Source organism: Stenella coeruleoalba (assembly GCF_951394435.1).
Source record: "Stenella coeruleoalba genome assembly, chromosome: 10".
NCBI classification, from domain to species: domain Eukaryota; kingdom Metazoa; phylum Chordata; class Mammalia; order Artiodactyla; family Delphinidae; genus Stenella; species Stenella coeruleoalba.
In genome coordinates, this window is record NC_137156.1 from 37,955,098 (window position 1) to 37,967,862 (window position 12,765).

At 44.1% G+C, this 12,765-nt stretch overlaps 1 protein-coding gene across 1 annotated transcript in view; it reads right to left on the reverse strand.

Annotated features, from left to right (window-relative positions):
• The window catches only part of ZFAND3 (zinc finger AN1-type containing 3), a 326,173-nt gene extending 314,329 nt beyond the window's left edge, over positions 1 to 11,844 (reverse strand). Inside the window, exon 1 of the mRNA XM_079932930.1 lies at positions 11,299 to 11,844. Coding sequence (XP_079789056.1) covers positions 11,299 to 11,369 — 71 coding nt within the window. The 5' untranslated portion in view covers positions 11,370 to 11,844. The remainder of the gene's footprint in view (positions 1 to 11,298) is intronic.
• Between the last annotated feature and the right edge of the window lie 921 nt (positions 11,845 to 12,765).

The following is a 12,765-nucleotide window of genomic DNA, read 5'->3' on the forward strand; positions in this document are numbered from 1 at the left end:
TAACTCCTGCTCATCGTTTACTCCCAGCTTAAGCACCATCTCCCCAGAGAGCCCTCCTGGCCATCCTCCACTCCCAGTCTCAGTAAGATGCCCGGTCAGTGCTCTCACAGTACTCTGTGATGATCTCCCATAGCACTTTCCTCATGGTGTTTTGTCCATTTACTGTCTGCCATCCCTTCCACCCTGTGAGCTTTCTTAAGGCAGAAGCTAAAACAGTATAACATGCCTAGCAGAGCTCAAGACACACAACAGAATGCTTAACAAATGCTTGCTGAACAAGGGATAGGCTCTGGAAAATAGCCAAACCAGCCAAAGTCCAGTCAGAAACCTCATCAACTAATGAGGTGGCACTGGTCTGGAGATTACCATAAATGCAAATTGCCAGTTGAGGCAAGAAAGTTCTGCATCTATTAATCTGCCACCAATGCTCCTTCATTCAAGGCTGGGAAGTCAGCCCTTAATAAATTTAATTACCCTGGTCAGGCACTGTGTCAAGGGGCTTGACAGGCATTAGAGCTCACTAAACCTCAAAACAACTCTAGTATATTCTTTTTTAAAGAAAAAGAGGCAAAGAGGTAAACTGCCCAAAATCAAGCAGAAAGTTATAAAGTTTTCAACCCACGTCTTTGATTTCAAAGCCCATTGCCTAGCCACTGAGCTCAGCTGCTTTTCTGGAGATGAGATATCAGCATGCCCTGCATCTTTGGAGGCATTCTGGAAGAGCCTAGGCTGGATGAGAGGGGGCCCTTCATCAGCCTCACAGCAAATAAGAAAGGTCTTATTCCTCCAACAAACACTACGCACTACTATTAAATTCTTTAAAATTTAATGTAAACTCCCCTAAATGTATTCATTGAAAAATCTTTTAAATGGGAAGGGCTTGTGAGAGTTTTCTCCCCCAAGAACAGCAAGTAAAGGAGGAAATGAGCAAAACTTTGTTGAACTCTCCACACCAGGCTTAGAGGTTGAAAAGGGAGATGAAAAATATCAATATACCCCAAGGAATGGAGTTGGTTGTGGCAATACCAATAAAGGAAAGAAGGCAGAGTCTCCATGGTCTGCTGCAGAGACACCACGAAGCACCATCCTTTAACTGGCTGAGAAGGCTTAGCAGAAGAAACAGCCCATGGGCTTCTAACAGATGGAAGACTAATTTTGCTGAAAGCTGCTGCCACTTCCACTAAACTTTAGTTTGGAATGTGCACCACAGCTCTCATCCCATGATCTTCAGCACTTCCCTGTAAGACCTCTGGGGGCTCACACCCAACACTTCAAGAAAAAACAGAATGTTTTCTTTAATCTCACCCACACCACCTGTTCACATTAGTTTCTCGAGCCCTTACAGATGTGGTCACCTCTCATATTTTGACTAGAAGTTGGTGATCACAAAGCATCTTCATTCCTAATTACCACCACTCCACATTTCCCCATCCTCATCCTCCTTGCACCCCAGTTTCCCCCTTGACCACCTTGTGTGTCCTTACTCTTCCAACTCACCTCCAAATCAGGTGTCAGATACTGTCCAGTGACTTTTCTGCATCCCAAATTTCAACACAAAACCAACAAAGTCCATTCTTCCTGTCCCTAACTCCAACCAAAAACACATACAATGGAAGTATCTAATTTATCTACAATGAAAACTATTCAGGTAAACCTAGGGGCCTTTCAACTATGGGATTATAAATATCTAGTCACCAGACAGCTTAAAACCAAGAAGAAAATGCAGCCTTTAGGGACACATACTTCCACAGATAAGATTTTACTGTGACTATCATTTTCTAAATTAATCCATACTGGTATTATTGAGATTATAAACCCCCAAAGAGACTCTTAGTATACATCATGTAACACTCCACACTTCTACTCAAGACTGTATCTTTATCACTTGTTACAGCAACTGTTCCATGATTAGATCCTGCCCCACATTCAGTGAAGAAAAAGATTAGCTTTACAAATAAAATGCATAGTTTAAACACATCTTGAAAGTGCTTCAGTACTGGGGGTGGGGGGGATGACATGAACAACAGGTAAAGCTAATTAACCGTGATATATACACAGAAACAGGGAATACAGGTCTCAGAGAATACATGATTATGTCCCCCTAATCAACAAAAGAATAAAACAAAAGTTCCTCTAAGCAAGGATTTTTGTGGATCAACATGCAAAAACACACCTTTATTTTTAAAGGTGAGTACCACAGCTCTGTGTTATGTTAAAAGGGAAAGGCAAGCTAGATAAAACTGTATAGGGTCATACACCGTGAAGATTTTGTATATACACGCATAGTTTCATATGCAAACACAAAGACTTGAAAAACCTGGTTTTCTGAATTTCAGTGGCATCTGAAGAAAAGGAAGAATACCATCCATCCATCCCCAGGACAGAAACCAAGCAATCATAAATCTAGAAACAACATACACTGAAATACACCACACTCTCTCCCACCTCCAGTTTATTATTTCTTGCTGGTTAATACACACCTGGACAGTTAAGAATGACTGTATTATTCAATCTATTTTGTGTCTCATTCATTATGTTGAAAAAAAATTCTTTCAGGAGAGAACTTTCCCAGCACATCTATCTATATAAAGCACTCTAAAAAGGGCTGAAATTGAAAAACAATGACCTGAAATAGGCAGAGACTCTGAAAGCATGGACATGATCAGCAAAGCCCCCCACCCAATCTATGTTCTCCAAATTCCTGCCCCACTTTTCCCATTAGGTACCCATTAGCTAGAGAAAACTTCACTTTCACACACCCTGTTCAGGAATGCTACCAGCACAACCATGTAAGAAAACCAAATGACTGCAGGAAGAGTATTTGCGATACTTTGAATAATGAGAATACTTCTCCTTCCAGGAAGTGTGGCTAAGAGTGTGATTATTCATATAAATGCACTTCAACTTAGCTGTGTGTAAGAGTCCAAGAGGTAGATAAGACACGAACAACTGTTACTCCATGTCATTCCACTTTAGCAGAAAGAAATGAGAAAAGGCACTCCCCAGAAGGTCCCAAGTGCAACAACACCAACCTAACTCTTTACCAGGACATTAATGAGGCAGCAATGAGGCTAAATAAAGCCTGTCCACAAACTAGAAACACAAAATGCTGTGGTGTGGCCTGCCCTCATCCCCACTTCTCCCCCAACCAGAGTGGTCACAGCTGCAATCCATGATCTTTCCCAGGACATTCTTCTGCCCTAACACAAAACTGCACCTGTCTATAATACAGGACATTTGGTACAGTTGAATGAACAAACGCAGTTAGCTAGCACTACATCTTCTTCCTACTGCATTCTTCCTTCCTGCAGCAGTGAACAGCTGCAGCCACAACTTCAGATGTCAGGCACGGTTTGCAGCTCTGTCCCCTGGCCTCAAGGATGACATGGCATTTTCATTCATCTTGTTCCATTCCCTCAGTCTGATACATCACAGGTCAGTTTGGTTTTGCCCACTGCTGCTGGATATTCCAACATACTCCACCTTCCCCTGTACAGAGGGACTTGAATTTACCAGAAAATCCAATGCATTTATCCTTAATCATATATCAAAAGCTGTCATATGAGATTTACATTTGTGAATCTACAAAAGTCATAGTCCAAGGTGAATACCTTCAAAACTTCTCTCACTAAAGAGAAAAAAAAAAAGATTCTGTATTAGTCCAACATCTCCTGTATAGGCCTCTGAGGTTGCCAGTTTAATAGACTTAAGAAAGGGGCAAAGATGACTGACCCAAAAGCTAACATGAAAAAAAAGTTCAAATTACAGACTAACGTGTACTGAAATTTTAGTTCCCAAAACTGATCAAAGGAGCACTTTCCAGTAATCTGAATTAACAATAGGACTGCTTCCCCCTTTGGAAATAAAATATGTTGGAGCTGAGAAAAAAAACAACAATAACACAGAGCTAAATCAAACGCCCCACATTTTCAGAATATGAGATAAAACAGGGATCTAGAGAACTCACAAGAAAACAGGCTTGAATGTCAACTGTTTCTTAATAAAACTAGAAAAGAAGCAAAAAAAAAATAGGCTTGAAAATCCTGGCTGCCTATCAGATCAACATTCTAGAAGAGCACTGTCCAACAGAACATTTTGGGAGAATGAAGTGTTCTATATCTGTGTTCCCCAACGAGGTAGCCACCAGCTACTGAGATACAGAGTACTTAAAATATAGCTAGTGTAACTCAAAACTGAATTTTTAATTTTATTTAATTTTAATTAGTATGAATTTAAACTACTACATGTAGCTAGTGGCTACCATACTGGACAGAACAATTCTAGAATGCAGTCTTAGATTCTGGTTATTAAAAACTTCAAATAAAGCTGCTTAACCTCCCTTCTGCATTGAACACACATAGGAAATTTCTTCCTTATATCTAAGTATCTCATTCAGCAACATAACTTTGTTACACAGGGACCCAGCCCAAAGCAGGATCAGCCTGTTTCTCAAAGCCCCTACCAGAACCGAGAGACATCAGTGTCATCCACCCAGTTGGAATGAAGGCCCTCTTTTGCAAACCACTCTGACACAAAGTCCCACAACAAGCCTGAATCTGGACTGTTTTGTTTTGTTTTTTTTGCGGTACGCGGGCCTCTCACTGTTGTGGCCTCTCCCGTTGCGGAGCACAGGCTCCAGACGCGCAGGCTCAGCGGCCATGGCTCACAGGCCTAGCCGCTCCGCAGCATGTGGGATCTCCCCGGACCGCGGCACGAACCCATGTCCCCTGCATCGGCAGGTGGACTCTCAACCACTGCGCCACCAGGGAAGCCCTGGACAGTTTTTTAAGTGTATGATTAAAATTATACAAGTTTTTGAGTTGTGACTGGTCAAATTCCTACGTGTAGCTTTGATCAGATACTGAACTTAACCTTTCTTCAAAAGAAAAAAGAACTTTTAACCTCAATCTTGATCTATAATTATTGTGGTAGTGCAAAACTTTGCATCAGTTTGCACAGACGCACCTCCGTATGACCTAATAAAAAACTCCAAATTATATTAGTTCTCACCATCTTCATACTCTGCCCTCAATAAGTAATATTTAATACACTAGGGTTTCATTTCAAAAAACTTTATTCAAGGAATTCTTGGCCCTCTGATTTTTCCAGCTAGAAAAAAGTTAACTTGTAAAAATTAATGTTAACTTTAATACTATTAAAGACTATGAAGAGATTTTTAGTCAAAACTTTTCAGTAGACTTAAAGTGCTGTGTTCTCTTTTTTTGGGGGGGGGGGGCGATGAGGGGAGGAGAGTGGTGAATGGGGAGAAGAGAATTATACCAAAAGAGCCTATGTCCTATATGTTAACTGGATCTAACTCTAAAAAGCTACTGTCTCAAACCAATGTAAACAAAGAACATGTTTTCTTAAAAAATAAAATTATCTCCCCATGTTCCATCACTGCAAAGGGGCAAATTTTTCTGGATACTCAAATGTAATCAGGAAAATGAGGCAGATAGATAAACGTATTGACAGTGAATACTTCATTTAAATCATGTTGCATCTTCAGATGCACACAAAATTCAAAAATGCAAAGTAAAACTGCATTACTCCTTGGTATTTACCCAAAGGAGTTGAAAACTTATGTCCACAAAAACCTGCAAATGGATGTTTATAGCAGCTTTATTCAAAATTGCCAACACTTGGAAGCAACCAAGATGTCCTTCAGTAGGTGAATGGATAAACTGTGATACATATAGACAATTGAATCTTAAAGTGCTAAAAAGTAATGAGCTATCAAGCCACAAAAAGACAAGGAGGAACCTTAAATGCATATTACTAAGTGAAAGAAGTCAATCTGGAAATGTTACATACTGTATGATTCCAACTATATGACATTCTGGAAAAGGCAAAACGATGGAGTAAAAAGATGAGTGGCTGACAGGGGTTGGGAGGAGGGAGCGATGAATAGGTAAGAGCAAAGAGGATTTTTAGGGCAGTGAAACTACTCTATATGACACTGTAATAGATACATGTCACTATATTTCATCCAATTCCACAGACTGTACAACACCAAGAGTGAACCGCAGTGTAAACCATGGACTTCGGGTGATAATGACATGTCAATGTAGGTTCATCACTGTTACAAATGCACCACTGTGGTGGGGATGCTGATAATAAGGGAGGCTGTGCATGGGAGGGAGCAGGGGGTATATGGGAAATTGCTGTACCTTACTCTCAATTGTGCTCTGAACCTAAAACTGCTCTAAAAATATAAAATCTTTAAAAAACAAAAAAAGTAAAACTGTACAAATGAGCTGTTTTGTGTTTAAGAGAATGTTTAAGGGGGTTTTATAATCAGATGGATAATTAGTGACATCACTGGAATGAACATTCTACTGATTAACCAGTGATTCATGCTGTGTTCACATGGAATTTGAAAGCCCAGGTTAAGCTGGTTGAAGTGTGGCAACATGTTCCAATTGGGAGACAGAGACTGATAAATCAAAAATGTGTGAGGGCCACACACTACTAGGAGCCAAGCAAACTTGCCATATAACTCACAGAGTGACAGAAACAGAGTTCTACAGCAATTCCCAAAGCCTGGGCTCAGAGAAAATAAAAGAAACAATAAAAATAAATAAATAACTTCTGTTTAAGCTAACTAGTCAGTATCTTGGTTGAATCAACTTTCTACTAGTAACCATTTCAGGAACAGAATTTATTTTGTGAGATTACTCTTAATCACTGCCCTAACTCCATCTTTACTTAAAATTCACCATTATCTAGCAGATCTAGTTGGTAAGTAAAATGCTTCTCAACAGAATAGATCACAAAAATGAAATACTAATAAAATCTATTTCCCTAAAGAAAATGTACCCATGTAATATTTCTTTTATGACATGATTCATTAGAAAGTAAATCATAAACATCTTTTTTTTAATCAAAACAATGAATCGTTTACCTAATACATCCCATATGTAAAATACTCCAGGGACTTCCCTGGTAGCACAGTGGTTAAGAATCCGCCTGCCAAGCACGGGACACAGGTTCGAGCCCCGGTCCAGGAAGATCCCACATGCCGGAGAGCAACTAAGCCTGTGCGCCACAACAACTGAGCCTGTGCTGTAGAGCCCACAGCCACAAGTACTGAGCCCGCGTGCCACAACTACTGAAGCCCACGTGCCTAGAACCCGTGCTCCACAACAAGAGAAGCCACGGCAATGAGAAGCCCGAGCACCGCAACGAAGAGTAGCCCCCACTCGCCGCAACTAGAGAAAGCCCGCACGCAGCAACAAAGACTCAATGCAGCCAAAAATAAATAAATTTATTTAAAAAATAAAATACTCCATTATTCCCTAAATATCAGACTGAACACTTATGTCTACTACACTTTAAATTTACTTATGAAAAGAATAACACTTCTCAAAGTTTCCATTAAATTACATTGTGATAGAGACCATCTCCAATTATAAAGGCAGAATATCAATAATTGTAATTAGATATTTATACTTAATATGCAGAATTCGAAAATAAAGTCCATCTTTCCCCCATCCTAATTAATTACCCGTTCTATCACCCTATAATACACTCAGGATATTCTTATTGTCTTCTTCCTGTCTTCTTTTAATAATATTCTAGGTCTGCTCTTTCAAAAACTTTTGAAAATATCTGTGAAGAATCTATATCCCTCAGTACATTCTGTAGCTTCAACTAATACCACTTATAGCTATATGATTTAAAAGTGCTTTTACATATGTATTTCAACTAAAGAAAATGCACCAATTGACTACTTCATTTCAGATTTGACAATTATAAACTAGCATGATTTTTTGCATGATTACTGAATGCCTAAAATAAGCCAAGAAAATGCTCATGCTCATATTTCACTAAAAGTTTTAAGTCCATGTCTCAGGGAAAAAACCATTTATGGTCATTAACCCTAAAAACATTTATGTGCTATACAAACACCTTGCAACTTTAGTAAAACTTCAACAATTTCCAAGGTAGCAAAGTTTCCCAGTGGTCTCTCTGTAACACGTTAACTTAATTACCTACACTCAATTTCACAATATAAAACCAAGGAGAAAACTAGAAATTTTGAGTGTTCGAAGCACTAACACATTTGCACTGCATGCTCCTCTAGGCATTCTCCTTTCTCATTGCAGTCCCACAAGACCCACCTGAAAGCTCTCCTATGTTAACCAACCCCCGCTGATTGGTGTCCTGAGTGGACAATGCTGGGCAGCAAGTCCTTCTGCCTAAGTCACTAGAGAGAAGAGCAATCCTAAAGGAACTGCCTTTAGTCTGCTAGTACCAGAACATTCTGCTAAAAGGCTCCTCAGCAAAGGGCTGGGTGTGGGCCCTGACTAGCTGACTTCACAGACCTGCGGCTTCCGCAGAGTGCAATGCTGACTAAAGTTTCCAGAGAACACACTCACCTTCATGCTCATGAAGGGCAAAGGCAAGTTACCTCCTGAATGGCTTTGACATCTACTTCTCTCCATTCTCCCTGGCCACCATACAGGTATAGTAATCCCCTGGGGATCACTCCTCCTGACAAGTCTTCTGTACCTCTGGACTTTACAACATGCCACAAACATACAGACACCACATTCACAAACAAATACACACACACACACACACACAATCATACCCACATACACAGGCCACCCTCAAGATCATCTAGTAATCTTTCACATTAAAGAAAATCACCTCACAACCCACTCAAAGTTCTTCAACAGCTCCCCAGTGCACTCAGGATAAAAATCCAAAGTCATAAGCATCACATATGGGGGCCTGTATCACCAGTTGCTCTCACCATCTCAGCCTCATTTCTAGCTGACCCCTCTTCACAATCTACCAATCCTCTACAATGAACTTTCAGCTGATCAAATGTGTAGTGCTCTCTCTAATATCCAGGCCTTCATCCATGCTCTCCCCTCTGCCTGACAGAAAACACCCTTCTCCCTATCTATTTCCATTCTCTCCTAATCTTCCTGCAGGCTTAGGCTGGCATCACCCTCCAGGCTATCTTCCTCTACATCCACCTCAACTGGAGTAGGTGCCCCTCCCAACAAACCCTATTCCAAGCCTAACACACTTCATTGTAACTGGTGTTTTTACTCCTCTATGTCCCCTGCTCCCAGAGAATGGTGCCAGTGCCCCTCTTGTCTACCATAATATCAGAGGCACTCAAATATTTGCTAAATACATTATAAGTTTACTTAATGAATATAACATGAATGTAGCCCATGCAATAAGGGAAACGTTCAAAATCAGTCACGATATACTGGAAACTAGGCAGCAATTTCCTTATACTTTGGTATAAACTGCAAACTACACAGGTGCCTTTAGGAAAGGTTAAAACATTACACATTAAAAAGAACAGCTTCCACCATAAAGATATTAGTTTCGCCTAACTCTCATTAGGCAAATTGCAGTTCATAAAAAGTGCCATATTGAAAGTATCAAAAAAGCAGCCCTGGTTGCTTATAAGTCAACTATGGCATCAGTGTAACTATTCCTCTCTACTACCAAACTCTCCTTGCATTACTCAGAACCTTGCTCAGTTTCTAAGTCTTGATGTAAATCTTTTAATGTGGGTTCCACTCATAATAATGGTCCCAAAGACATTAACATGTTGCCAGGAAATAGACCTCTGATACATCCTGGGCATTAGCTGCCACTGGCAGCTACTTTCTCTGAGCCACATGTCTTCTTATGAGTTACAATCTGAGGCTTGTGACACCAGATTTTTCCAGGGCAGCAGACTGATGTCATAAACGTGATGGTACTAAGCACTCTACAGAGCTCATTAGCTCCACCCTGAAATCCCAGAATGCAAAGGCAAGTTTCCCGTGTATAAATAATGCCTCAGTTTTCCCATCTACAAATAAAAGAGAGAACGGTTCCCACTTAATAAGATTCTTGTGGGAATTAGATTGCCTATGAAAGCACTTAGCAAGCAACACAATTATTTTCAAGCCAAAAAGAAGGGGAGACTATAAAATCTAAGATATTTTCACATCTTCAGAACTTTTGGTAACGCTGTAACTTATTTTTCGCTAATATCCTTTCACCAAGAAATTTTTGAGAAAGAAAAGGCTGAAAGATGAGAAAATTAGATTTTTTTTGTCATAACCTTTGGATATGACAAACTCCACAGAAATCTACACTAAGATCCACTTTCTAATCTTTCTCTGCACTCCCAAAAACCACAGCCTTAATTTCTACCTCAATCATCCCTAGGATCTGAGAGACAGTAAAGATAAAATACTTCAATACATCTTCCCAAGATGCCCTCACCAGAAATAATCATTTCCTTACTGCCTCTATGCACCTCCAAATATACTGAATCTTTGGAAAATAAAACAAAAAAAGAGATAAATCACAAAAGCTGGCCTTCAAAATCTCCAGTTTCCTTACAATAGATCTAGAATCATAAATTATGACGGAGGCACCTGTCTGGTAAGAGGGTTGGCAATCCATAAAAACTCCAAGTGTAACAAGAAGAATTTAAACTGTAACTACAGGTGGAAAAGTTGATTTCCCACCTCAAATATTTTCACTCTAACACAGGATGGCCAAGCAATAATACAGGCTGGCCAAGGTGAATATTTTTATCATTAAAAAAAAAAAAAATGGGGACGGAAGGGAATTTGAGCCAATTAAGCAAGTTGGCTCTCACGTTCCTAAGCCAAGCTGACTTGAGTTTTTTTTTGACAAGGGAATCTTACAGACCTTCTGAAACAAACGTGTTTTAAATAAGATGAGACCTCAACAGTCTTGTAACTTTACCCAAGCCTGGGTTCTGGGCTCGACTTTTAAAAATGGGTGACGTGTGAACAGCTTCCTAAAAGCAAATGGGGCACTAGGATATAATTTAGGAAGTGATGATGCAAGTCTCTGGGGGACAGGGAGGAGGGGAGGTGAAAAAGTCAGAGGAAATACCCTCCTGGTTCCTGGGCACCAACTCATACCAAGGAGGGGAGGAAGGGCTGGCCTCCACAAGCCAAGGGAAGGGGGCACCCCAGCTCCACCGGGAGGTGCCAACGCCGCCCTCTCATCCCTGAACGCAGCCCTGCCCCCCTCACCAGTAGCCCGGCCGGCCCCTTTCGGCCCGAGCCTCTGGCAGCCGAGTCTCCGAGGGTGGCAGCGCACCCCCGGCAGGGCCTTCTCTGCCCACCCCCAGCTCCCTACCCGGTGCCCCTCCCCAGGACGCGGCCCCTGCCCCCTCCCCGCAGGCCCGGCCTGGGCCCAGCCCCCAGGGTTCCGGCCTCCCCGGGCCGCGAGGCCTGCCCGGGCAGCCCCGGCGCCCGCGCCCCGGCCCCCGCCCCCACCCAGCCGGGCACTTACCCCCAGAAGCCGCAGGGACAGCGAGGCGGCAGACTGGGCGCTTTGCTGCGCTCGCTCCCGGCATCTCCCATGGTGCTCGGCGGCAGCGGCGGAGCTCGGCGGCGGCAGCGGTGTTAGCGGCTGGGCCTGGGCCCCGCTCGGAGGAGGAGGAGGAGGAGGTGGAGGAGGCGGAGGCGGAGGCGGAGGCGGCGGCGTCGTCGGGGGGCTCGGGGCGGGGGGAGGGGGAGGGAGCGGGCGCGCGGGCGGGCGCGAGTCCGGGGCTCCGAGCCGGGATTCCAGGCCGGTCAGCTGGAGGCGGGCCGCACCACTCGGCCTTCGGAGATGGGGGGGCCGGGGGGAGTAGAGGGAGGGGAGCTGAGGAGGTGGGGCGTACGGGTGAACCGAGGACCGCGGGGGAGGAGGGAAGTCCCGGCGCCCTCGGCAGCTCCCACCGCCGCTCCCAGCCAGAGCGATGTCCCGTGCGGCGGCGCTGGGAAGGACCTGAGGCCCCCCCCGCCGGCTTTAGCGTAGCGGCAGCCGCTGTGAAACCACGGGCCCCGCTCGCTCCGTAACACCCTCCCTCCCTCGGAGGCTGCGCTGACCGGACAATGGCCGCTCCGCCCCCTCCCCTCCTCACGCACCCCTCCCAAGGAGTCACAATGGTCTCGCCGGGGGGAAGCCGCCGCCAAAGCCCAGCAGCTGATCAGCTGGGATCCGGGCGTGCCACTTTGTTCAGCGCCTCAAAGGAAGAGGACGGGGCCGTGGGCAAAGCCGAGACCGTAGAACTATCACTCAACGACAGGCCTCGGAGGCTTTCTTATTCTTGGAACTTTTAAAATCTTAAGGAAACTTACCTTCCCCTGTCTGAAGAAGGGGAGCAGGCTTCTGAATACTCTGGGGCACGTTACCTCCCCCCCAAACGCGAATGGTACGCCCCAAGCGAGAGGGGGAGGAGCAGATTAGTTGTTTAGGGTTAGTGGAACCAGTCCCAGAGCGGCGGTCGAGCACCGCGCATGCGCTCGGAGAATCCCATTACCCGGCACTGGGAAGGGCCAGGAGAGCTTCCAAACCCGGAAGTGGAGCTCGGTCTTCCTGGGGCTGCTGGGGTCTTCAGCTATCCGAGCGGTCCGCGAGCCCTTCGCTTTTGGTCCCGGGCGATGCCGGAGGACATTTCTCAATGAACTGCTAACCCCTGGAAATCTCTCTTCCCAGGCCTCCCACACCCAACTCACTCTTCCTGTACCACCCAGAGAACCGGTTTCTCGTTGGCAATGATGAACTTCTGGGAAACGTCCCTCCCCTTCTCCGCACCCGCAATGGCGGGGAGAGAGAGGCGAGTGTCTTGGTCAGGTTCCGTGCCCCTCTAACCACATCGGTGTCCCCAACCTCAGAGATACAAGTCCACTCCCTATGCCTAGGCTAGGAGAACCTCTCTTCTTTCTGCAGTGGACATTTCGGTTTTGGGAGGGTAGGTATGGCCAAATTAGT